This window comes from Cnephaeus nilssonii, assembly GCF_951640355.1.
Source record: "Cnephaeus nilssonii genome assembly, chromosome: 9".
NCBI lineage: Eukaryota > Metazoa > Chordata > Mammalia > Chiroptera > Vespertilionidae > Cnephaeus > Cnephaeus nilssonii.
This window is the reverse complement of record NC_137080.1, coordinates 36,463,473-36,490,637: the sequence shown is the minus strand read 5'-3', so window position 1 is coordinate 36,490,637 and position 27,165 is coordinate 36,463,473. Positions and strand designations below refer to the sequence as shown.

Here is a 27,165-nt window from a genome sequence, read left to right as displayed (position 1 = left end):
AGCGCTCTCGCTTCCACAGTATGGCCGGCGACATTAGCTAGCGCTCGCTCAGCTCGCTCTCTAACGGGGAAACAGCGGACTACAAGAGACTGAACTGTATCTGCCTCTATTTCCAATAGACTCACGTTCAACTTTTCGCTCACACACACACACACAAAAAAAAAAAAAGCCGGGAAAATTTTATTAATTCTTTTTTTAAAAAAAGTTAATATAAAATTGTAGCAAAAAAAAAGAAAAAAAAAAAGGAACCTGAAACCGCTGGAACAATCCGCAGCAGCGGCGGGAGAAGAGATTTAATTTAGTTGATTTTCTGTGGTTGTTGGTTGTTCGCTAGTCTCACGGTGATGGAAGCTGCACATTTTTTCGAAGGGACCGAGAAGCTACTGGAGGTTTGGTTCTCCAAGCAGCAACCCGACGCGAGCCAAGGATCTGGGGATCTCCGCACCATCCCAAGGTGGGTGCTTGCTCGCGGCGCTCGCCCACAGTCGGTTCTGGCGCTGTCGCCGCCTGGGAGACACTAACCAGGGGCGGAGGTGGGGAGCCGGGCTCTCGCAGCCTTCAGGTGGGAACAGCCCCGCCTTCGGAGGTTATTTCCACGCCGCGAAAGGGGGTCCCCGGTGCTGGAGGGAGCGCCCCTGCCATGCGGGGCCCGGGCCGGTTTCTCCCGTCGCCGTTGCCGGGCCGGGGCGGGCGCAGCCCGGGGGGGAGGGGAGCAGGCCGGTGCCGCCGCGTGCTCAGGTAACGTCCCTGGTCGGGCCGCGGGCGGCGCCGCTCGGAGCGGTTCGGCGGTCCGAGGCCCCGGGCGAGGGTAGCCTGGGGGTCCGCGAGGGCGCCCTTCCCGGCAGGTGTGGCTGGGCGGGCTGGGTCAGGCGCTAATTCGGGCGTGCCCGCTCTGGGGGTTGGGGGAGGGAGGGAGGGAGCGGGTCAGAACCGGACTGGTTCTCGCCGCGTGCAGCGGGGTCGGAGAGGCCCTCCGCGCCCCCGACTGGGGCTGGCGAACAGGCCTCCGGCTCGCGGTCCGCGCCGGCAGCGTGTGGCGCCCGGGCGGCGGGGGTGGGGGGGGTGGCGGTGGTTGTCGCAGTGGCTGGGCCCCACCGCCGCCCTAAACATGCTCTGCACCAAAGCCTTTCGGGGCGTTCCCCGCACGACGGCCGCAGAGCCCGCCGAGGCTTGCTGCCGCGACTCTTGACCTTGGTTTGTGTAACCTGTTACCCAGTCGTTGGGGTCCCGGCGAGGCGTGGGGCAGAGTCGGGTTTGCCGACATGGACGAGCTTAGAGGCCCGGCTGGCTCGGGACGTAATACCTTGCATGCACGAGCCAGCAAAGGCCTCTGGGGCCCCAGCCTCCCACCCCGGCAGTCACGCGAGAGAGCCGGGCTGGTTGCGCAGGCGGCGAGAGGTCTGCCGGGGTCTCGGGCTGATCGGAGCGCGAAGGCCCGCGCCGGCGGCGCCGCAGGTGCCGGGGCCTGCTCCCGGGGCGCGCTGACGGCCGGCCGCCCCCTTTGCCTCGGAGGCTCCTGCGCACACGAGTGCGGCGGTGCCGCGCAGGAACCGGCGCGGCCGCTTCATTGAGAGTGGACGACCAATGAGCGGCTGGGCCCCGCCGCGAGCCCGGCCGGGGTGTGGGCCAATGGGCGTTTCAGGAATGTTGGCTGCGCTCCCCGCTGTCGCTGACAAAAAGCAACTGGAGCGGGGGATCCGGCAGGACACGTGCTGCCGGGACTTGAAGGCGTTGTGTCTTGAAGGATTCTCTGGTAGAAGAGCGTCGTGAGAGCTCACGTTACAAGGTCTCGTTTTCCAAGCTTTGTGCGACCCTGAAAGTGTTGACCGTGTGCCAGGCTCCGTTCTAAGCACTTTGTATGTATGTTATAGGAAGCAGTGACTTTTCTTACAAATATATATGAAAGCTTAGATTTCCTCCCTTTCACCGTTGGGAAAAACTCCCTGGTGTTGGTGATATGCTTTGGAAAAATGATTTAGAAAACCTTATTTTTTTAAAAATGAGGAGCCTTGTTTTGCCCTGACTCGCTAAATGTTTTTTTAAAAGTTTTATTTGGAAGGACACGTTCTTAATAAAGGGACGAGGGTTTTAGTTTTACCCTTTCTCCAAGTTCTTGGGTAGAAATGCCAGAATGTAAGCTTGGGCTTTTTTTTTTTTTTTTGGTGGTTAAAAGAGTTCCCTGAGTCCAGGAGGGAGAGAAAGGCTTATAAAAGGAAGGGCAGCTTGCTTTCTTTAAATACTTGAGAACCACTTTTCCTTTGTGCCTTTATCAGTAGCATTTATCTTACTACTTGAATATGGGTCATGAAATTGCAAAAGTTTAATCTTCAAGGGCAGAATATTCTGTTTTGTACAGTTCATAATTTAGTGCACGTTTTGTACGTATTTAACATTCGTTAAATCACTGTTTTGAGAGTTTTCTCTAGGGTGTTTTCGCTGTTGTAGATGGAGTAACTAAGAACGAAAAAAGTCTATCGATTTAACTGAGAAGTCCATTGGTAGCCTTTTTGGGAAAGTTTTTCCGTGAACTGTCAGTCAAGCAAGAATGCACCGGGTAGGTTATGTTACTAGGAGATTTTAAAAGTACCTGAAAAAATATTAGATGCTAGTAGATAAGTCACTTAGAGTGATAACCTGGCAAGAGGGTGGAAAGATAATCTTCATCTAGAAGAAGAATATGCATAATGAAATGATGCATGGCCTCTGGAATGTCTAGATTTTAATCAAACAACATTTAATGACTAGCTGTGTGGTATATTTTCACATCTAAAATGGAGATGATAATGGTACCTACTTCATGGGGTAGTTGTGAGGATTAAGTGGGTTAGTGTATATATAATGCTTAAAAACAGTGACACACACTAAGTAACCACTGTACAAATGTTATAAGTGTTTTATATTTATCTTTAGAACAAAATCTCTCCCACCCACCCCCCTCAACCAAGGGTGAAGAATTAAGTATATCAGATTGTAATTTAAAAGGCTACACAATAATTTGATGTAGTTTTTATTCAAATAGAGGAGATAGTGTCACTGGGAAACTTTAGATTTATTATTCTGTAGAAGGATTAATATGAAGCAGTCTTTAGTAGTTTTGTTTTTATTGAATGATATAAAAATTTGGAAGCCAGAAATCCTTGCTTGTCCTTGCCTCATGTCTCTACTCTCAGTAATTCCATTAAAATGTAAACAGGTGGAAGGTTATAATTAAAAGATTTTAATAGATTTGATTAAAATTAAAAAGTGCCGAAGCCGGTTTGGCTCAGTGGATAGAGCGTCGGCCTGCGGACTCAAGGGTCCCAGGTTCGATTCCGGGCAAGGGCATGTACCTTGGTTGCGGGCACATCCCCAGTAGGGGGTGTGCAAGAGGCAGCTGATCGATGTTTCTCTCTCATCGATGTTTCTAACTTTCTATCCCTCTCTCTTCCTCTCTGTAAAAAAATCAATAAAATATATTTAAAAAAAATTAAAAAGTAAATCTACTTTTTACACTGTATATCAAATGTAAAACCTAAGGACATGAGAATGAGCAGGCACAAATGTTCTAACAGGATTACTACACCTGCTACGACATTAAACATGTTATGGGAAAATTTCTAGAAAAAAATTACTTTCCAAACATTGGTATAAGAAGAAATAGAAATATAAGTAGTCCTATAACCATTACATACATTGAATTAGTCATTAATCAATTATCCCATAAAGAAAATTCTGGCCCCAGATGGTTTCACTGGAGTGTTCTCTCTAACATTCAAGGAAGACATAATTCCAGCCTTTAACACATTCTTGTGAATAGAGAGAAGATACATTTCCCAGCTCATTTTGGGATTAGCATAATTTTGATATCCAAACGCTGACAGGCTGTGAAGGAACCAGAACTCTAATGCACTGCTGGTGAGAGTGGAACGCGAACAAACCGCTTTGGGAAATGGTTTGGTAGTTTCTTAAAGATTTAGTTTCTAGAAAATGCATACTAATCACACCAGTGGTTGCCTAAGGATTGGGAGTAAAGAGAAGGGTGTGGATTATAAACAGGCCTGAGGGACCTTTGGGGAGTGGTAGAAGTGGTCACTATCTTGTGATTGATAGTTTGACAAGTAGGTGTGTATGTCAGAAATCTTTTAGATAAAGATGACTAGAATTTGCCCTAGCCGGTTTGGCTCAGTGGGTAGAGCGTCTGCCTGCAGACTGAAGGGTCCCAGGTTCGATTCCGGTCAAGGGCATGTACCTTGGTTTCGGACACATCCCCAGTGGGGAGTGTGCAGGAGGCAGCTGAATCGATGTTTCTCTCTCATCGATGTTTCTAACTCTCTATCCCTCTCCCTTCCTCTCTGTAAAAAATCAATAAAATACATTTTTTTAAAAAAGATGAATATAATTTGAAGATCTAAAACACAGGTTAAAATAAATATATGCATGCCTCCAAAAACCAATCTGATTATTTTTGCATAGTAACTTTATCTTTTCAGTGATTCTCACCATGCATATAATTGAATTGCCTCGAAAATAGGAATATTAATTTAGTTATTAGCATATATGTTGTATTTACTGCTACAAACCAAAGAATAATTTTGGTTGCTGTTGAACTCTCTCTGCCCTCCCCCCAAGTATGTAAACTTAGCAATTTGCGTCTGTATGAAATCAACTTAGAGCATTATATAGCCCCAAACTCTTTGTACAATAACAAAGATGAATATGAATTTGGAAAATTGCTGAAATGATTTTAGAGAAAAGCTGTTTTTGTGATGTATAAGGACTAAAATATTTAATTGGAAGTGGTGTGGAGCTTGAAGAATTATGACATGAAAATAATTCCAAAGATTTTGAACCAAGAGAGAAAGCCATAAGGTAATTTTGAAGGCAATATTCCAGCAGAGTTTGAGGAAGTGGTAATCGGCCAAAGAAAGAAGTATAGTATGAAAAATCTGGCTCTTCGTAAAACAGCTTGTCTTTTGAATACAGATTTTTTTAAACTTTTTGTTGAAACAAAAAAGTTATGAAAATCATAATGCAAACCTAGTTTTCACAAACTGATCACACTGGTGTCACTATAGTTTAAGGAATATAACTAGCCAGAACTCCTCGTTGCACCTCGTAACAGTTATTTTCCTGTCCCCTCTAACCCTGGGGTAATCAGTATCCTAACTTCTAACATACCATAGATATGGAATCATTTAGTTTGCATCATGTAAGGCCTCCCACAGTCAATATTATGTTTGAGGTTTTGTAGTTCATTCTCATTGTTGTGCTTACAGTTGTTTTGTGTTGATATACCACAATTTATCCATTCTACTGCTATGGGCATTTGGATAGTTTCTAGTTTGCTAATACAAATAGATTACATGTGTCTTTTAGTGAACACTATGTATTTCTGTTAGGTTGGAGAGTGCATATATCTAGCTTGAGGGTTCCAGTAGCTCCATATCTTCATCTAACACTTGTCTTTTTATTTTTTTATTTATTTGAACCTATCAAGATTTTGTCATATAATAAAACAAAATATGAAACTTAGAACTGGATCACTTGACCATTTCTCTTATCTCCTCCCAGTTCAAAATGCTTGCATCTCTTAATGGCCAGCATTCTCTTAGATCTGCAGTTAGGCTCAACTCATTCAAGCCTCAGCACAATCTTCTTTGTAGTTTTAGCCTTTTTTTCAGAAAAGAGGCTTAGTCTGCCCACCATAACCACTCTGCTTCCTGTCATAATGCCGCCTTCCCTGCGCATAGAGAGAATCCTTGCCCTTCTTGTGCTGTGTTACTTTGTGGGTTGATGCTTGCCACACTTCTTACAGAAAATTCAGCGGGTTTTAGGAATGTTCACCAGTTTGCGAGAGCACTATCAGCAGGGAAAGCTAACACTTGTTTTTTTAACTTTAGCTATTGTGTGTGTGGTAGTAGTATGTTATTTCTCATCAGACTATAGGAAGCTAGCTTCCTTTTTTATATCTTTATTTGTCATATGGATATTTTTTGTGAAATGTTCAAGTCTATTTTTTTCTGGGGTGACTTTATTTATAGTTCTTAATATGTTATGGATGAATTCTCTGTCCAATATGTGTATTACAAATATACCCTCTATGGGTTTCCTTATTAATGATACCTTTGAAAATAGAAACACATAAGTTTAATATAGTTCAATTTATTAATATTTTCCCTTTAATGGTTAGCAGTTTTTATGTACTCTGTCACGACATAAGAAACATCCAAACCTGTAGAGAATCTTTGAGTTTATTTGAACCAAGCTGAGAAAATTTGCTGGGAAGCAACGGACTGAGAAAGTGCTTTGGAAAATGTCAGTTTTACCACTTATTTTATACATCAGAATACAAGGTAATGCCAGTGGTCTTGATCCAGCATCTAGAAGGGTTCGGCAATCTGGTGAAAGGCTGTGCATAAATTAAATAAGAGTCCAGAGACGAAACATAATTTTGAAGGGCATTGTAGGGAGTCAGAGAAAACTTAGCTAAAGAACTAAGTTCTCCTTGTCTCAGGACCCCTTGCTTTTTATTAACATAATTTGTCCTAAAGCAAGGTGGATATACACATCAAAGGGTAGGGTTTTGTATACACAGTCCATTGTCAGAATGGGGAATTGCCTGTGGCTGTTCAGGTGTTGGTCCAGTAGGAGGCAATAACATGTAGATTAAGATGCCCTAAGCTGTCTGGCAGCAAGCAATCATCCTTTTCAGGTTTGGGGAAATACCTTTAGCCATTTCCAACAGGCGATAACATATGTGACTCAGCCCTTGTTGAGTCCCCAAGTTCCATCAACCTTTTGATGAAACTCTTGCAATTATGACATGCTGGAGTTGGCTTCCAGCAACAAGGGAAAAAAACTTAGAGGGGTTACATGAAATTTCTTGGTGATTAGGAAGGTTGGAGAATGCAAAGCTTGGAAATCTCTAGAATTGGATAAAAAGTAGACGGAATAGACACTTCTTTTACATTGGTGGGTATAGGACACCTAACTGAACAATTAACATGAAAACAGTGAGGGTTCTTTGGTTTGCTCTGGTACAGTGATTGTGCCCTTAGGGGTCTGGAAAAGAAGATGACTGACAAAGATGTGTTGTCAGGTAGATGCAAAAAAGACAATAGGCTCAGTTAAGATAAAGGTTGGCCTTTGTCAAGGAATATTCCTGCTTAGTACAGGACTACCTGCCGAGACTCACTTTTATTTTTTATCTCTATCCATTTATTTTTTTTACTTGACACTATTACAGATGTCCCCATCCCACCCTTCTCTCTGGCCATCACCACACTGTTGTCTGTGGATTATGCATTATATGTTCTTTTGCTAATCTCTTCATCATATTCCAGTTTCCCCTCCCCTCAGACAGCTGTCAGTCTGTGGTTTGTATCCATGCCTCTGTTTCTATTTTGTTCCTGTTTATTTTGATCATTAGATTCGCTTTTAGTTAGGAAGTTTTCATTTCAGACCATGTTAGGTGGTTACTTTCCGTCTTTGAGTTTGTAAGGCGGCCATGCAGGCCTCCCCTGAGCTTGTCCACAACTATTTGAGATATCTTTGCTCATCCCTCAACATTGTTTTACCTTTCATATTTATATCTGCAGTCCATCTGGAGTTGATTTTTTTTTTTTCATGTGGCATGAGGGAATAGAACACACTTAAAGTAAAATAGGCTTATCTTTCCAAGCAATTTTGTAATACTGGTAATCTTTTACTAATTTCTAAAGGGAGATCAAAGGGACACATATAATTGAGGGGGGGTCATTTTTAATAGAAAATTTTGTTTGGTATGGGCTGGGTTAAAGAATATTGGTTAATCATCTGTTAGTGGAAAGCAATAGTCCTGGCATATCCAAGTAAATAAGGAAAGGATGATGTGTTCTAAAACTGACTTATTTCACACGTTATTTAAAGTTGAAATGTAAAAAGAAGTAGTATCTTAACCTGCAGTTTTGTCTACTAATTTTTCAGATTTCAAAAGTATGTATAAAAGTGTATTCCTGCACTAAGTTGGACCAAACAAAAGTCTTATTTTAATGGTAGCTTTGGGATGGATGGAAGTAATGAGGAGGAAGTCTGTCAGAAAATAAGAAATTTGGATGGCCCTGAATCAAGGCCAGCAGTTTGCTGAAGCTGCTGGTTTCAAGCAGGAGCCTAAAGAAATGTCTTTCTCTGGTCTGTTGGCCATTTCAGAACTTAGGAAATGTAATGGTCAATTCATTAGAAAGAAACATCTGAGTAATAAAAAAGTAAAAAAATAAAATAAGAAATTTGGGGGGGGGGAGTTTAATTTATAAAACTTTTGTGAATAAAGTAGGCTTTTGCTTTTGAATTCACAAATTTGACCTATTCTTAGTAAGAGGTGGGTGGGTTCAGGTGGGAAATTCTAGTGGAAGTAAAGTAAAGAGAATAAATAAAAATTTCATTAATTGTGAGAAGCTTCCAGGTATTTTTGTTTTTATAAGCTAAAATATAACTTGCAGTAAAGTATTAGGGGCAGTTGCAAAGATAGTAAATCACACCTCAGCATTAACTTTCCCAGGACTCATTCCCATGACTCATGCCTTACTTGACTACAGTATTGCAGAATTGATAATTTACATTGAATGAATTTACAACCCATTGCTAAAAAAACCTTTTAGTTTAAATGCTTTGGAGTAGAAAAGTTTCCTGTTGAATTAAACTCATTACATTTCTAACAGTTTCAGAAAAGTTTGAACTGCTGTCTCTAAGCCACCTTTCTTTAAGAAGTGCACATTGAAAGTACCATAAACAACAATTATACTGATAGTAATTTAAATTTGGGGTAGAGATTTGAGATGGAGAATACTGTGATTATTGGGTTGATTTGTTAAAAAAAAAAGGAGAGTACTTATTTCTCTAGATATCTTGAATTAACTGCCCTAAGAAGGCATGTTCAGAATTTGTTTTGGTCAAGCCTAGGCTTTGTTGAAGAATGAGCTTATGTTTTAGGGTATGACCCAAAGACTGCTATCTTGGTAAGGTATAGAGGCCTGAATGTAAGAAAAGTCGTGTTATTAGGTAGTCACAGTTGAGGGCAGCTTCAAATAGGCTTTTTGAGTAAATTGCTTTAAGAAAGTAATCCATTAGTGGAATCTAATCACATGGAGGCCTTTTAAATGCAAATTTTCAGGGGCCATCTGTAGTGTCTGACCTATTGGATCTCAGAGTAGGGTCAAACTCGATTCTAATTCCTTAGGTGATAAGGGTGAGAACCCTCCAGCAGCATTGTTCCCTCAGTCATTTACATTTTTAATTGTAGTTTAAAAAAATCAAACATGAAATTTATCATTTTAACCACTTTTGAGTGTACAGTTCAAGATTGTTAAGTATATTCTTATTGTTGCGCAACAGGTCTCTAGAACCTTTTTCATCTTGTGAAACTATACCTATAAAATACTATTTCCCCTCCTTTCTCCCCCAGTCCTTGACAACTGCCTTTCTACTTTCTCTATGATTTTAACTACTTTAGATACTTCATATGAGTTTGGGTACCTCGTTAGTGGAATCACATAGTATTTGTTCTTTTGTGACTGGATTATTTCATTTAGCATAATGTCATTCATGTAGCAGGTGATAAAATATTTCCTTTAAGGGTGAATTATCCATTATATGTATACTAGCGTTCCTGTTGCAGGAAAAATCCTGCAATAGGGTTTCCTGCTGCACTCTACCCCGCCCTGTCTGCTCTCCTCCCTTCTCCCCCGCCCCGCCTTCTCTGACAGCCCACCTGCTTTTCCCTTCTCCCCCGGCCCCGCCTCCGCTCCTCCCTTGTCGCCCGCCCCGCCTTCTCCGCCAGCTGCCTGCTTTTCCCTTCGCCCCCGACCCTGTCTCCGTTCCTCCCTTCTCTCCTCCCCCCCCCCCCCCCCCCCGCTTGCTTGCTTCTCCATAGCTTTGCTCCCTTGTGCAGCTCTTGGCTTCTTTCGATGCTGTCTTGATATGCAAATTAGCCGCCATCTTTGTTGGGGTAATTTGCATACTCGTCCTGATTGGCTGGTGGGCGTGGCTTGGGCATAGCGAAGGTGCGGTCTATTTGCATGTTTGTCTATTATTAGATAGGATACCACATTTTCATTATCCATTAATCTCTTGATGGACATTAGGGTTGCTTCCTACCTTTTGACATTTGTGAGTTATAATGAACATGGATGTGCAAATACCTCTTCCATATCTTGTTTTGAATCCTTTTGGATATATACCCCGAAGTGGGATTGCTAGATCATTCGTAGTTTTCACCGAAGGTGCACTATTGTTACAGTTTCTCCACATCCTTGCTCCTTGCCAGCGCATGTTATCCCCCCCCCCCTTTTTTTTTTTTACATCCTAAAGAGTATGAAGTGGTTTTGATTAGCATTTCTTTTATGATTTGTGTAGAGCATCTTTTCATATGCTTGTTGGCCTTTTTTTTTAGCTGGGTTGCTTTTGTTGTTAGTTTCTTGTAGATTCTGGATATTGACTTCTTGTTAGATATATGATTTGCAAATATTTTCTCTAACATTCTGCAGGTTTTCTTTTCACTCGTGTCGAGTGCTTTCCTATGATGCACTGAAGTTACTAAGTTTGATGTAGTCCTGTTTGTCTATTTTTGCTTTTGTTGCCTGTGCTTTTTTCTGTTTCATCCAAGAAAACATTGCCAAATCCAGTGTCAGACTTTTCCCATAAGTCTTTAACCCATTTTGAGTTAATTTTTGCATATGGTAGGGCTGCAACTTCACTCTTTTGTGTGGAGACCCAATTTTCCCAACATTTAATGAAGAGGCTGTTTTTTCCTAGTTGTGTAGTCTTGGTATTTTTGTTAAAGATCATTTGACCTGAGTTAAAAAAATGTAGTCAGGCCTGGCCAGTGTGCCTCGGTTGTTGAGCATCATCCCATGCACCAAAAACTTCACCGGTTCCATTCCCAATCAGGGCACCTGGCAAGATTATGGGCTTGATTACCAGTAGGGGGCATGCAAGAGGCAGCCAGTAGATGATTCTCATCCTTATCTCTGTCTCTAAAAACTTTTTTTTTTTCTTTTGGTTAACCCTCACCCGAGGATATTTTTCCATTTATTTGTTGTTGTGTGTGTTTGTTTGTTTTTTAGGGAGAGTGGAAGAGAGAGGGAAAGACAGAGAGAAACATCAATGTGAGAGAAACACATAGATTGGTTTGTCTCCTTCATGTGCCCCAATCAGGGCCTGGAGGTGCCCTTGTCCGGAATCAAACCTGGGACCCTTTATTCCGTAGGGCGATGCTCTGAGCCAAACCAGCTAGGGCTAGACCACACTCTTTAAGGAAGGTTTAAATATAAAATACGGCTTGTCATTAATGTTTTGCTTTTCAGGCATGGTGACTGAGATCATTCAGTCCATATACTGCCATTAGTAAAGGAGCACACTACTTTGGGATCCTTTATCATGATCTGATAGTATTTTTTAGTACTTTACTTTTAAGTTAGGTTTCTCAACCTCAGCACTTTTGACATTTTGGGCTATCTAACTATTGTGTCCTATTTACCTATGGTGTAGCAGCATCCCTGGTCTCTACCAACTACATGTCTCTAATGACGAACTGCCACCAATGTGACAACCAAAAATGTCTCTAAATACTGCCAAATGTTTTCTGGGTGACAGTCATCCTCAGTTGAAAATGCATGAGGTGAGGTGAGGTGGTGGCACTTATGTAAATAAAATGTAATTCAAATTGGAATATGTTTGTTTATCTATGACTTCTCATTGTTTTGTAAGACCTTGCAATTGTGTAACATTTTGAATATCTTTTGCAATATTTTCCAATCACTAAATCAACACTATGAAATATATTCCAAAATTGTCTTCTGCTTTGTTGTCAGTTTGATTTATTGAACTCATCTGTATTTAAAATGTAAGTAAAGTACCAATGACTGACAAAAAGACCAATTTTGTAGAATAGTTTAGACTAGTCTAGGTGTTAGTGTGTTTGGGGAGAAAGCATAGACACCTTCCACCATGCTGAGCCTGCTGTTACATTCTAACTTGATACTATCTCACTTTGAAATCACAAACAAGTAATTCAGAAAATGCCTTGGTCAGCTGTACAAAATACTTGGTCTTTTTCATCATTAAATTTGGACATAAAGCAGGGCACTTAAAATCTTTCCTCTAAAACAGGAGTCAGCAAAAATCTGTAAAGGACCAGATAGAAAATTTAAAATTTTGCAAGGCAGACAGTACAGTCTATGTTGCAACTACTCACCTCTGACCTTATAGGGGAGAAAGCAACCATAGACACTATAAATGAGTGGGTGTGGCTAGAATCCAATAAAGCCTCATTTTATTTACAAAAGGGGACTTATTTTTCCCACAGAAATATGATTAAATGATATGCTGGAATTCTTAGCTGTTTTGGTGTTGGTTTTTCACCATTCACTTAATGCACATGTATAGCATTGTACTAATATCTTCAGTTTTACTTCTCTGTCACATCTTCCTTGCCCCTCCCCCGATCTATTATCTAGAATAATAAAAGCATAATATGCTAATTAGACCAGATGCCCTTCCAGATGAAGCCGGGGCTGCGAGGGAAACCTGGGTCCCCAGTGCCGAAGGGAAGCCAGGGAAAGGAAGGCCTGCTCTTGCACGAATTTTGTGCATCGGGCCTCTGGTATTTATTATATTTCTGAGCCTAGCAGCTCTCTTAGGGTTATGTTTTTATAACCACTTGGTTGATAGACCATCCAACTGTGTTTAAGGTGTTTTCACATAATTGCTTTCTTTCACACTGTGACTTTGGAAAAATAATGACTGCTGGAGGATTTCTGTATGGTTTCAGAGTTGAAGTAACGGTGAGTGACTTACAGGAGCACTGGTTTCCATTAAGGTGGAATAAGCACCTTGCTAGATGCAACTAAAAACCCTGGACAGAATGCATGGTGAGGGCTCTGAAAAGTAAATGTTAGCAGGTGAATGGAAGAAGGAAACCAGAATTCAAAATGCCACTGAAACATCCATGGTTTCTGTTTCTTTTTTCCTCTGGAATCTCCTACGGTGGTTTCAAAGGCTGCCAGAAGCCTGGAACTGCACACCAGGTGCAAATAAAGAACTCCAAGAAGTCCTCTTTTCCTCGTCTGTAAAGACAGGAAGGAGGGGTCCCTTTGGCTCAAAGAGAATGGGTGGGATCCCCTTTTGGTTTAGTTTTATTTTGTGGGTTTTTTTTCTTCTGTTCTTTCCTGCCACAGATAATGCAGTCCTGTAGTAATTGTAGCCAGGCAGATGCAGAACTGCAGTCCCAAGATGGAATAGCATCAGGAATATATCCCTGTTGTTGTTGTTTTCCCTCTGTCATCTCCCCATTTGGCCCAAGATAGACAGATAATCACAGGCAGCCTGCTGCAGAGTGGGAAACCTAAAGCCTTGGCTTTCTAGCCAGAGGACCAAAAAGTTCCCCTGCTTCTGCCTTTGGGCCAGAAATTGTCAGAGCTATTATGGAAAGGAGAGAGAGTTGAAGAAGATGAATCCCAAAAAGATTTATATGAACACCCCTGAGCTGCTCATGTATGGCTCTGACCCTAAACAGAAGATCCAAGGCTTTGAGAACTGATAGCTCATCTCCCAGTACCAGACTGGCCACTGAGTGCAGGATAGATCTGAATACCATCTTATATAATAAAGAGCTAATATGCTAATTAGACCGGAGGCAGAAAGACCTTCCCGATGACCTTCCAGGCAAAGCCCGGGCTGCAAGGGCCAAGCCCCTTGTACGAATTTCGTGCATTGGGCCTCTAGTGGCATGCATAATAATAGCCTTCCCTAACTAAACTGAAATCGTATCATAACCCATAGAAAAAAGTTAGATAAGAACTTGAAGACTGAACCATAACATTTCAATTGCTTGCTAAAACAATTGTTAAATCAACATGCTCCAAAGGATTTAAATAAGATTTAAAATTATATAAGTTGGCCTGGCTGGTGTGGCTCACATCATCTCCTTACCCTGAAGGGTTATGGGTTCAATTCCCTGTCAGAGCCATGCCTGGGTTGCAGGTTCAATCACAGTTGGGGTATGTGTGGGAGGCAGCTGATCGATCTCTGTTTCTGTGTGTGTCCCCCCCTAAACATTTTTTTTAAATTATGTAACATAATTATAATGTTCAGGCTGCAATGATAAATTGCTCAATTATACAGATCAGAATATTCTCGGTGTCTTTCAAAGGAAGACAGTCAACATACACCAGCCTTGAGGTGATGCAGATCAAGATTTAAAGGTAGCTATCATAACCATTTTATAAGTAAGAGTGAATACTCTCAAAATGAAAGAGTCTTAGCAGAAAAATAGAAGATAGAACTTAAAAATATAACAAAAATAATTACTGGAATAAAAATTACTGGATGGACTTAAGTAGAAGGGACATGACAAAAGAGTGAATGAGTTTATCCAGTCAGCAACACAGAATAAAAGCTGAGACTTAAATGTAAGTCATGAAACCATAAAAATCTTAGAAGAAACCATAAGCAGCAAAATCTCAGATACCTTTCGTAGCATTATGTTTACCCATACATCTCCTGAGCAAAGGGAACTAAGGAGAAAATAAACAAATGGGACTATCAAAATAAAACTTCATTCACAGAAAAAAAAAAAATCAACAAAATGAGAAGGAAGCCCACTGTATGGGAGAACATATTTGGCAATGATACATCTGATAAAGGTTTAATATCCAAAATATACAAGGAACTCATGTAACTTCTTATTTATTTATACCTTTTTTCCCTTTATTTTTTGGAACTCATACAACTTAACCAAAGGAAGACAAACAGCCCAATTAAAGAATGGGCAAAGGCCCAGCCAGCGTGACTCAGTGGTTGAGCGTCGACCTATGAACCAAGGGAGGATCGCTGGTTCTGTTCTAGGTCAGGGCACATGCCCTGATTGCAGGTTCATTCACCAGTAGGGGTACTAGTTTACTTAGTTGTATATCTATATGGCTTCAGTTTTGCTCTCTATTATTGCCTGTACTACAGACTTTCTACTCTATTGAAATAGGCATTTTCCCATTTCATTAGAGAGCCACATTGTATTCCCAAGATCTTGTGGGAATGCTTGCACTGTTGAATTGCTAGCCAAAGGCTTTTTTTCCCCTTCATTTTTTGATAATGTTTCTCAATTTTTAATATGCTTTTCTTCAATCATTTAAACTAGTGAAAGGTAATGGTTTTCGTTGGTTTCATTCATACACACACACACACTAGTGTCCCAGTGCACGGATTCATGCACATTGAAAGGAAATTATTTAGAAGAAATATTTTAATATCGCTATTCATGTCTTGCTAATGAAAAGAAAATAGGATTCTGCTGAGTCTACTACCTACTCTAGGACTTCTGTGAGGATCAAATGAGATGAGGCACTGGAAAACACTTCAAACATTTGGTTAAACTGTAAAATGTTTGCACCTGGCTATAAAGCAAGTTGTGTTCCTGAGCTGAAGAAAGTCCAAGGAGGCTAGTCGCTAGGGAGAGGAAGCCGGGCGTTGCTACGTGACCTCATTACCCGGCACCCACAGCCACCGTTTCCAGGCTGGGCTGGGCTGGGCTGTGGTCCACATTTTGTGCCATGGGGTCTTGGCAGCATTAGCTGCGATTTGGTGGGGTGTCGCTCTGGGGTGGTGGCAGGGCCTGTGTCCCACTTGGGTGAAGCTGAATGTTGGGTTTGTCAGCACCAGGACCGTGATGCCATTTATTTTTAAACTAGAGGGAGGCCCAGTGCACAAAATTTGTGCACAGTAGGGTCCCTAGGCCTGGCCGGTGATCAGGGCCTATCGGGGCCTTCTGGTTGCTGATTGGGGCCTCCCTTCGTTCCGCGCTGCCCCCAGGTGTTCAGCGCACATCATAATGAGTGATGGGTCTCCCAAACTCCCACAGGGACATTTTGCATATTTGGCTTTTATATATACATACATGGCCAGTGCGGTTCATGGCAGCGCCTGCGTTGAGCATCTGCCCCCTGGTGGTCATAGCTACCGGTTGGACAGACGGACACTTAGCCTTTTATGTATATATGTTAGAGGCCCGATGCATGGAATTCGTGCAAGAGTAGGCCTTCCTTTCCCTGGCTGCCGGCACCGGCTTCCCTCACAGCCCTGGCTTCATCTGGTAGGACGTCAGGTCTAATTAGCATATTATGCTTTTATTATTCTAGATAATTGATTTCAGAGAGGAAGGGAGAGAAACATCAATGATGAGAGAGAATCACTGATCGGCTGCCTCCTGCATGCCCCCTCCTGGGGATCAAGCCCACAACTTGGGCATGTGCCCCCAACAGGAATCAAATCCTGGACCCTTCAGACAACAGGCTGACGCTCTATCCACTGAGCCAAACCGGCCAGCGCCTTGGTTTCCTTTTGAATTGCCTCTGTGCATGGCTTATTCATGGTATTTTGTTTACTTGTTTTTTTCTTAGTAAAATGCCAATAATGTCATCTTATTTAATGGGTGTCAATATAGATAGATAACTTTGGAACAAAACTAAACGTTGATATTCATAAGAGGCGCTACAATAAGAATGTGCCAACAAATATATAATATGCTTTGTTGATCTTTGAAAAGCTCTTTTAAATGTGATTTATAATTTTTGAGAGTAGGCAAATAGTATGATGAATTAATCATCTTTTTTGTTAAATAATAGATCCGAGTGGGACATACTTTTGAAGGATGTGCAATGTTCAATCATAAGTGTGACAAAAACTGACAAGCAGGAAGCTTATGTACTCAGGTAAGTCCTGTAAAACAAGTGTTACCTAACATATTTCTGTCTGAATTATACTATATATAGAATAGCAAATTGTTCCTCTGGACTTTAGTTCTACAATAATTTTAGCCTTATTTTTAAAAATATGTTGTAAAATGATTGCCATCTTTACCTACATGTAGTGAGCAGGAAGTATCTATAAAGTGGGTAGAATGACATTGTACCTTTATCTTACAGATTGGGGTCTTCCTTTTAGTATATGCCTCTCAATATCAGAACCTTAGGCAAAGTGAAGTTAGCTCTGCTGTACAAATAGGTTTGCCATATATAACAGAAAAAAGCCATCAGACTTTTTATAGGTACAAAGAATTTATTCAATAAATATGTTGAATTCTTATACATATTACTAGTAGCCCGTTTGCACGAAGATTCGTGCAATAGACCTTCATTCACCTGGCTGCCTGCACCAGTTTTCTGCCTGCACCGGGGACCCAGACCTTGGCTGTGGCCACCGCCTTCTGCCTTTTTCAGGGTCGGGGCTTGGGCCCGGGCAGTGGCCTTGGGCTCGGCCGCACCCAACATCCCTGCTAAGGATCGCAGGAGCCGACCCCCAGTGGTTTCCTGCGATTGGTGCAGGCTCCCCTCTGGTGCCCAAGGCCGGGAAAGCCTCCGCCCCGAGGCTTTCCCGGCCTTGGGCTCCGCCACACCCCAACGTCATTGCAACGGTTTCCTGGTGGGCGTGGTTGGTGGGCGTGGCTTGGGCGTAGCGAAGGTGTGGTCAATTTGCATATTTGTCTATTATAAGGTAAGATAATGGGCCTTGGATTGAACAAGGTACCATAGAGATATATAATGGTGAGTAAAAACAAACATTCCTTTCTTCACTGAGCTTATTATCTAGTGTAAAAAGTAATGATATGGCTGTAGAAATACATGTGAGAGTGGATGGTGCAAGATGAGGTAAAGTATGAATTTAATAATGTCTTAGGATAGGTGAGGAGGAAATTTAGTAAAAAAGAGGGTGTGGATAATGAGATAATATGCTTTATAACGAATTCGAGGACTGTTTCTGTGGGTTCTAGAATTTAAACTGGTTTTTGTATAATAGAAGAGGAAGACTACTGTACATTATTTGCTTCCTTGAGGTTTTAACATTTAAAATTAGCAAAAATTTATATTGTAAATTATAGTCCAACAATAGGTTAATTGTATCAATAGTACATAAATAGCATTATAATATTGTAACTTTTTTCAATTGTAGTGAGAGTAGCATGTTTGTCTCCAAGAGACGTTTCATTTTGAAGACATGTGGTACCACCCTCTTGCTGAAAGCACTGGTTCCCCTGTTGAAACTTGCTAGGGATTACAGTGGGTTTGACTCAATACAAGTAAGTAATCAAAAAACATTATTTAATCCTTTAAGTTATAAATAAATTTGTATACTTATTGCTTTGGTTGTAATGGGTAAGGGTGGGCACACCATGAGAGAAAGAATATTCTTCCTGATGCTGAAGAATAGCAGAATGTGGAGGAAGCAGAAAATGAGTTGGAATAAAATCCATATGGGAGAAAGAAATGAAGAAACCAGACATGTTCAATATTTAACTCCTTGAAGTGTTAATATGAAGGGCAAAGAAACTAAGTGAAAGCAAGAAAAATTAATCCAGTTTTCATAATAAAAAGTTGATTATGTTAAGGCAACAGTATAGAGTTAAATTCTGATAACATTTAAGAATTAAGGTGAGAGCCCGGCTGGTGTGGCTCAATGGATTGAGCATTATCCCATGAACCAAGATGTCCCGGGTTCAGTTTCTGATCAGGGCACATGCCCAGGTTGTGGGCTCGATCCCCAGTAGGGAGCATTCATAGGACCTAAAAGAGTTTTTGTTAATTATTGATCCTCATAAGAAACTCAAACAATATGTTCTTAATTTTTGGATCACTGACTTTTTAAAAAATATATTTTATTGATTTTTTACAGAGAGGAAGGGAGAGGGATAGAGAGTTAGAAACATCAATGAGAGAGAAACATCGATCAGAGAGAAACATCGATCAGCTGCCTCCTGCACACCCCCCACTGGATATGTGCCTGCAAACAAGGTACATGCCCTTGACTGGAATTGAACCCGGGACCCTTGAGTCCACAGGATGACGCTCTATCCACTGAGCCAAACCGGTTAGGGCCACTGACTCTTTTCTTACGGGTATATTTTTCATTGATTCTGGAGAGAGAGAAACATTGATGTGAGAGATAAACATTGATTGGTTGCCTCATGTACATGCCCCAAGTGGCGAACAAACCCAAACCCTGGTATGTGTCGATTGGGAGTGGAACCCATGATCCTTGAGGACAAAGGATGACCAGAGTTACACTGGCCAGTGCTGAATCACTGACTCTTAAAGTTTAATGTACACATGTTCTCCCACAAAATTTTGGCTTACATGTCTATTTAAATGCTCAGGTCAGAAACCACTGCTCTATTGTATCGTAATTGCTATCATTTTTATGACCCATCATCTGTAGACTGGGCATTTTAGTTTGTAGAAAGTCATTGATGCACTCTGTATTACTAATGCTCTGTTGAGACTTCTCCACAGCTTACAAAGTTGTTCCTAAGAGCAGGTGACTCATGGATATTGGTTTATCTGCCTTTTTTAGAGCTTCTTTTATTCTCGTAAGAATTTCATGAAGCCTTCTCACCAAGGGTACCCACACCGGAATTTCCAGGAAGAAATAGAGTTTCTTAATGCAATTTTCCCAAGTAAGTTTAAATAAATAGAATTGAAACCTGCTTTATTAAAGTTTAGAGGTATATCTTTTCAGAAGTCTTTTATATATATGAAAGCACATTTATGCAAATGTAGCATGTTTATAATTAAGATAAGTGTATCAATATAGCTGATTATAAATTTTAGATTTATGTGTGTGTGTGTGCATTTCGGGTCATTGTTAAAATGATGGAAAATGAAATGAATTAGTCATATGCTAGAGGGAAAATTAATCTTGATCTAGTCACTTGCTCTGATTTATATCAAATTTAGTGGATATGAAGGCTATGATTCCTTCATCCAGAAAAATGCCCAGTGAGTGACTGCATAATCCTGTGGTAAGACACTGATCCAGCATTCTATACAGGAATTGAGCTGATTTATAAATGACAAACTGTGAGATCATAGTATGCCTTCACTATACTGGGCAAGATTTTCTTTCATTCATTTACAAAATGTTTTATTTACAGATCTTTATTAAAAAATACATATTAAGGGGTTTTTTTGCTTTAGAGAGAGAGAGAGAGAGAGAGAGAGAGAGAGAGAGAGAGAGATGTGAAAAAGAAACTGATCAGTTGCCTCTCATGGCCTGAACAGATATCAAACTTGCAACTAGGATTCGAGCCTGTAACCCTTTGGTGTATTGGGCGATGCTCCAATCAACTGAATCACCGGCCAGGGCTATAAACCTTCCTTTTTGAGGTTTAAGGTCAAGGAACTAAGGGTTATCCAATCCAACACCCTTATATCCTAGATGAAGCTGATAATTTAGGATCATTTTTAAAATTTGACAAAGTCACTCACCGGCATGATTTTAAAAGAAAATCAGATTTCTATTCTTATCTACTAATATGAAACTAAACTGATCTAAATCAGAGAGTGCTAATTGTAATTTAGTGTAAATATCTACCAATTGTTAATTTACTGTGTTGAGTGAGGCTTTGAAACAATATGGAAAGTATTACATAAAATAACTTGTATTTACTTGGGAGAATAGATAAATAGGTAACCAAATTCTATTTCCTAATGGAGTCTTAGGAGAGAAGGAGCCATAGTTTTCTCAGCACCACTTAGACTGACTCACTGGCTGCTAAAGAGAATTTCTAAATGACAGTCAGAAAAATATGTACATATCTATTTTAAAGGGTGATGGGGGAGAGTCTTGCCTACTTGTGAATTCACCCACTTACTTTCCTTCACTGATATTTCTGATAGGAGACAAATAGTATCATCCCAGCTATTGGAAGGGTGAGAAAAAAACCATCCTATCAAATGGAACTGTTGCATTTATTTTACTTTCTCCTCCCTCAACAGATGGAGCAGCGTATTGTATGGGACGTATGAATTCTGACTGTTGGTATGTTGGACACAATCTTACGGATTTTTTTCTTATATATAAGATTACTTTAAACTGCTGGTTGTCATTTTTATAAATGATTTTTTACTTTTGTATAGGTACTTGTATACTTTGGATTTCCCAGAGAGTAGGGTAATCAGTCAGCCAGATCAAACCCTGGAAATTCTGATGAGTGAGCTTGACCCAGCAGTTATGGACCAGTTCTACATGAAAGATGGTGTTACTGCAAAGGATGTCACTCGTGTAAGGATTTTCAATAATTCTGGATTCTGCTTGGGGACTAAAATATATTGTTTAACTCATTCTTGTTTTATTTTTTTAATTTGTATTTAATTCAGTCTCTTTTTTTCTTTTCTTTCCTTTTCAGGAGAGTGGAATTCGTGACCTGATACCAGGTTCTGTCATTGATGCCACAATGTTCAATCCTTGTGGGTATTCGATGAATGGCATGAAATCGGATGTAAGTAATAATATTAGCTTAATACTTATTTAAATATTTAAGTGTGCCCTTTCCATTATTAACACAAAACTGTTTCTCCAAGGGAACTTATTGGACTATTCACATCACTCCAGAACCAGAATTTTCTTATGTTAGCTTTGAAACGAACTTAAGTCAGACCTCCTATGATGACCTGATCAGGAAAGTTGTGGAAGTCTTCAAGCCAGGAAAATTTGTGACCACCTTGTTTGTAAACCAGGTACTTTGTTTTTTGACAATAAAATCTTCCAGAAAATAAGGGTAGTGAGGATTGTCATAAAATGGTACCTATCAGTCAGATACGAGTTGAGGTTTTTGGGATGAAAAGCTTCCTATGTTTCATTAAATTTCTATTGGTTCTTGTTTTATATCTAGTTAATTGGTGGGCTTCCCCTGGACTCTTTATTGTCCCTGTTGGCAGGACTGGGATTGGGATGGGGGCTGGTGGACATAAGTTATCTTATCTCACTTAAGCCCATAAGAAGGCAGCTTAAGATATTTCACATACCATAGTTTTATGAAGATAAATGTTTTAAATATTTGTGGCATGACTATGTTGTTTGTGAATCTTTTGCAGTATGGAAGCACTAACAGTTTATTTAATTTTCTTCCCCAGAGTTCTAAATGTCGCACAGTGCTTTCTTCGCCCCAGAAGATTGAAGGTTTTAAACGTCTTGATTGCCAGAGTGCTATGTTCAATGATTACAACTTTGTTTTTACCAGTTTTGCTAAGAAGCAGCAACAGCAGCAGAGTTGATTAACAAAAATGAAGAAAAAACGCAAAAAGGAAACACACGTAAAAGAAGGTGGTGGCTGCTTTTTAGATGTTGATACCGGGGGCCATGCTTTCCATAACCACCACCTTGTAGTTGCAGAAAGCCCTAGATGTAATGATAGTGTAATCATTTTGAATTGTATGCATTATTATATCAAGGAGTTAGATATCTTGCATGAATGCTCTCTTCTGTGTTTAGGCATCCTATGCCACTCTTGCTGTGAAATTGAAGTGCATGTAGAAAAAAACTTTTACTATATGAAACTTTACAACACTTATGACAATTCAATTTGGTTTATGCACAGTGTAATATTTCTCCAGGTATCCTCCAAAATTCCCCACAGACAAGGCTTTCGTCCTCATTAGGTGTTGGCCTCAGCCTAACCATCCGGGACTGTTCTATTAAATTGCTGCCAGGATGTTACATCCAGTTACCTCCAATTTCTAGAACATATTCTCTACTAATGTTATTGAAAACAATTTCTACTTCATTCAGATGTTTTTTGCAATGGCAATTAAAGTTTTTCTTCCACGAGTGGAGTCCTCTTAAGAAAGTGATTGCAGTTAACCATTTTGTGTACTACTGTTTTAACATTATTGCTTCCTGAGTTTGTATTCCTTTGATTGATTTTGTGCCTCACCATGGTGTCTCCCCTCCCAACCCCGCCCCAATAAAGCAATACACTGTTACACTGGGTCTATACCAATCTTATACCCCGGGGGGGTGGGGATGGACCCTAGGATTTAATTTTCTTTTAAGGTCAAGGGAGTTTTTATTGGCATTGGCTCTTTTAGAAGGTGGTGACAAAAGTAAACTTCTAGTGTTGATTAGCAAGGAAGACACTAATTAATTTTAGACTATACTGGCAGAACTATATGGGAACTATGCCATTCTGTGCTCTCCAGTGAAATAAGATAGCTTCTCATGAGGACCGTGTCTTTACTAACTTACTAAGTAGTAGTATAAAAAAATTTATCACTAAATATATATTTGCAAGGAGAAAACAAAGGTTATACTAGATTCAGTAAGTCAAATTAAGTCATTCACCTTAATTTTTATTTCAGAGCGGCATGCATGTCATTGCCATCTTGTGACCTGAAGTTCTGTGACTGTGATGCACATGATCGTGTTCTGACTTTATGTGTTCCTCTTATTGGTGGTGTTTTCTTCACCATGGTTTCAGAGGATCATGTGAATGAGAACTGTTCAGGTTATTCAGACATACGCAGTGAAGCAGAAGGCTGTCTGTAAAACATACAAAAATCCAAAATGGTCAATGGAAAATGACTAGAAATACAGGCTTTTAGAAGTTGGCATGTTTAGCTGTATTTGCAAATACTGTAAGATTTAAGCAATGTAGAAAACAAAGTTGACTGCATTTTGAATTCTTGTCCTCACTTTTTTTTTTCGTTGTGGCTTAATGCAGTGATGTTTTTGTTCTGTCCGTATTTATCAACGAAACACTTTTTTTTTTTTTTTTTAGTGTTTCTAAACATAAAATCTACTTGGTTTGAAATCAAGTGGTTGGATCACTTTTGACTTATTTTAAGCACATTCTTGATTCAGAGTTTCATTGAAGAAGCTTTCAATCAGTGAATCAGTTTGATTCTGTAATTAGCACACAGTACCTACTGTTTTGGTGCTGATTTGAGGACCAATGCTCCAAGTGGATTTTCTTGAATAGTGTCCCAGTGGATTTGATGACATGAGTTGGCTTGAGGTCTAATTTTTTTTCTAATACATTTAAGATTTCTACCTAATGTTGAAAAACTACATAAATTTGTATGAAACAAAACCTAGAAAAATGAAAACTGTAGATTAAGTAGTAATTTAAATTAATCCTAGTATATTATGATAGAGGAGGGAAACTTTTGATGCCAAAATTTCTCTCTTCATGGTGGTGTTGGACTTAAATCAGGTGAAATGTATTTCTGTACCACAATTTAAGCTTCAATAAAAGTTTGCTTAATTGATTGTCTAGTGACATTCAGAAAGTTTTCTGTTGATGTATTTTTTAAATAGTATACATTATCAAATATTAGGCATCTAAAGTTTTTAAATTAATTGAAAAAAACTGTATTAAATGATTATTTCCTAAGATCTGTGAGTTATGAAGACAAAAGACCTTTGAGCTCCTGGGAGAATGGCTAATTGGTATTCATACTTAAACATCTTTTTTTGTTAGTGGCTTTATTAACTGAAGCTCGGAAGAACTATTTGGACTGTGTACCAGGATATCAGAGATTAGAAAGGGTAAGTAGTAAGAATTAGAATGTGTTGCCGGGAACCAATTCCAGCATGTAATAATTACAAGAGTTTCACCAAAAGGTTGGTGGAGCTTGGGGAGCTCAACAAGGGTTGAGTCAAATGTAATTACCTGTTGGAAGGGCTAAATGGCACTTCCCCCAAACCTGAATAGGATTGTCTGCTGCCAGACAGCTCAGGGCATTTTATTGCCTCCTGTTGGCCAAACACCTGAACAGCTGTAGGCTATTCCCCAAACTGACAATGCTTCTGTACCCTACCCTTTGAAGTGTATTAACTCCACCTTGCCTTAGGACAAATTGTGTTAATAAAAGCAGGGTCCTGCCCTAACCGGTGTGGCTCAATGGATAGAGCGTCAGCCTGTGGACTCAAGGGTCCCAGGTTCGATTCCGGTCAAGGGCATGTACCTTGGTTGCGGGCACATCCCCAGTAGGAGGTGGGTGGGAGGCAGCTGATCGATGTTTCTCTCTCATCGATGTTTCTAACTCTCCCTCTCCCTTCCTCTCTGTAAAAAATCAATAAAATATATTTAAAAAAATAAAAATAAAAAAATAATAAAAGCAGGGTCCTGCGTCAAGGAGGGGAGTCTTCAGTTCCTTTAGCTGAAGATCCTCTGACCCCAACGCCTTTCAAAATTATCTTTCTTCTTGGTGGACTCCTCCTTAATAATCTACGTGCAGCCCCTTTCTCCAGAATGCTGAACCCTTTGTAAGGCTGGGTAAAGAACCCTGGCAATGTGTATTTGTGAATTTGGTCTTAGAAAGAGTCAAAAGGTTTGAAGGTAGAATGTACAATATTTATGGAACAGGCCTCATAATGGTGGAATAGAGAAGAACAAGGTGTGAGCTTCCTTTATTTAATTGATGGTTATTTCTATTAACTAGAACACAATTATAGACTTGATCATTTTGCCTACAAGAACTTTTTTGTTAATTCCCACCAGAGGATATTCCTTCCATTGCTTTTCAGAGAGAGTGGGAAGAAGGGACAGAGAGACTGGTTGCCTCTCGCATGTGTCGTGTCCTAGTCAGGGAGGGAACCCACAACCCAGGCATGTGCCCTTGACCAGAATTGAACCTGAGACCCTTCAGTGTGCAGGCCAGCGCTCTAACCATTAAGGTACAACAGCAAGGGCTCGTACATATTTTGTGATTCTTTGGTAAAATTTCAGCTCCTCAATCACCTTGGCTACAGTCATCAGAATTCTGAACATCAGAATTTTATGAAAATGTCTATTGACATCTTAGAATAAGCTTATTAGAGAACTAGAGGCCTGGTGCACGAAATTTGTGCATGAGGTGGGATGGGGGGGCATCCCTCAGCCCAGCCTGCACCCTCTCCTGTCTGGGACCCCTCAGGGGATGTCAGACTGCTGGTTTAGGCCTGATCCCTCTAACAATCTGGGACTGCTGGCTCCCAACCACTCGCCTGCCTGCCAGCCTGATTGACGCCTAACTGCTCCCCTGCCGGCCTGGTTCCCCCCTCCCCCAATTGCCCTCCCCTGCAGGCCTGGTCTCCCCCCCCCCCCCCGCCCCAACTGTCCTCCCCTACAGGCCTGGTCTCCCCCAACTGCCCTCCCCTGCTGGCCTGATCGCCCACAACTGCCCTCTCCTGCCAACCATCTTGTGGCGGCCATATTTGACCACATGGGGGTGGCTATCGTGCTATGGTGTGGGTCAATTTGCATATTACCTCTTTATTATATAGGATAGTTCATTGGCTTTGCAACCTGTTGATTGCTTACTCTGTATAGCATCTTATCCTATTTAGATTTTTTTTTAATTGGTTTGGGAGATATTTGAGAATGGCACAAACCATAGAGGTAAGCAGACCTAGATGGTAGCACTGGTATTCTACAGAACGTCTCACTGATGGGGAGGATGAGTTCAAGCTAGCAGAATACATTTTCACTAGAGGCCTGGTGCACGAAAATTGGTGCACTTGGGCGGGGGGTGGGGTGTCCCTCAGCCCAGACTGCATCCTCTTGCAGTCCGGGACCCCTCAGGGGATGTTCACCTGCTGGCTTAGGCCCACTCCCTGGGGTATCAGGCCTAAGCTGGCAGTCAGACATCCCTCTGGCAGCCCTCAGGGGATGTCTGACTAATGGCTGAGGCCTGCTCCCCACCCGCCCACTCCCCCCACCACCGCTGTGCGTGAGCCCAGCTTGTGGCTGAGCAAAGCTCCCCCTGTGGGAGTGCACTGACCACCAGGGGGCAGTTCCTGTGTTGAGTGTCTACCCACTGGTGGTCAGTGCGTGTCATAGTGACCAGTCATTCCCGGTAGTTACGCTGTTAGGGTCAATTTGCATATTACCCTTATATAGGATATTTCCCAAAATTTGAGTAAAGTATTTCTTAGCATAATACTCCCCAGGTCCCTCCATGCTGTCTCAAAGGGATCCTTCTTTTTTACTGTTGCATAGAGGTGCATATATTCTTTCTGGTTGGTGTTCTGGATTTCTTAGGATATTTTCCTAAAAGTAGGATCACATAGTATTTACTCTTTATACCAACAGTCGCCAACCTTTCAGACCTCGAGGACTACCAGTGGTCCGGTTGGCAACTGCTGCTTTATACAGTGCTCTCATTTAGTAAAAAGTTTGAGAGCTTGAACCATGTATTGCTGACTAGTATTCCTTAGTATGAATGTACCACTCTTTTTTTTTTTTTTTAACCCATTCTGTTAATGAACATTTTGCTGGTTTCCTGTTGGGGGAAATAATAAAGCTGCTGTGAATGTTTACATAAAATACTTCTGTGGCTTCTGGGTGTATTAAACCGCATTTCTCTGATAAGTAATTTAAAATTTTTCTCAGCAGTGTTTTGT

General features: G+C 40.8%; 1 protein-coding gene and 1 pseudogene across 2 annotated transcripts; one reads left to right on the top strand and one right to left on the bottom strand.

Annotated features, from left to right (window-relative positions):
* AMD1 (adenosylmethionine decarboxylase 1) lies at window positions 1-22,776 on the top strand. The gene is made up of 9 exons (XM_079779970.1): window positions 1-454; window positions 16,632-16,718; window positions 17,956-18,082; window positions 19,354-19,456; window positions 20,778-20,820; window positions 20,919-21,063; window positions 21,188-21,280; window positions 21,363-21,518; window positions 21,915-22,776. The coding sequence occupies exons 1-9, from the start codon at window positions 345-347 to the stop codon at window positions 22,053-22,055; spliced, it is 1,005 nt and encodes a 334-aa protein (XP_079636096.1). The 5' UTR covers window positions 1-344; the 3' UTR covers window positions 22,056-22,776.
* Window positions 473-7,488, bottom strand: LOC307105375 (ribosomal protein eL42-like; annotated as a pseudogene). The gene is made up of 2 exons: window positions 7,459-7,488; window positions 473-5,838 (listed from the first exon to the last, which is right to left on the bottom strand). The product of its transcript is annotated as a ribosomal protein eL42-like (transcript).
* Window positions 22,777-27,165: the final 4,389 nt, after the last annotated feature.

What these genes read in the sequence shown, in the direction of transcription:
- AMD1 (XM_079779970.1), top strand. Translation starts at nt 345, where the DNA reads ATGGAAGCTGCACATTTTTTCGAAGGGACCGAGAAGCTACTGGAGGTT. An exon ending in GATCTCCGCACCATCCCAAG is followed by an intron (nt 455 to 16,631) that starts GTGGGTGCTTGC and finishes GTTAAATAATAG; the next exon opens with ATCCGAGTGGGACATACTTT. An exon ending in CTGCAAAGGATGTCACTCGT is followed by an intron (nt 21,064 to 21,187) that starts GTAAGGATTTTC and finishes TTTCCTTTTCAG; the next exon opens with GAGAGTGGAATTCGTGACCT.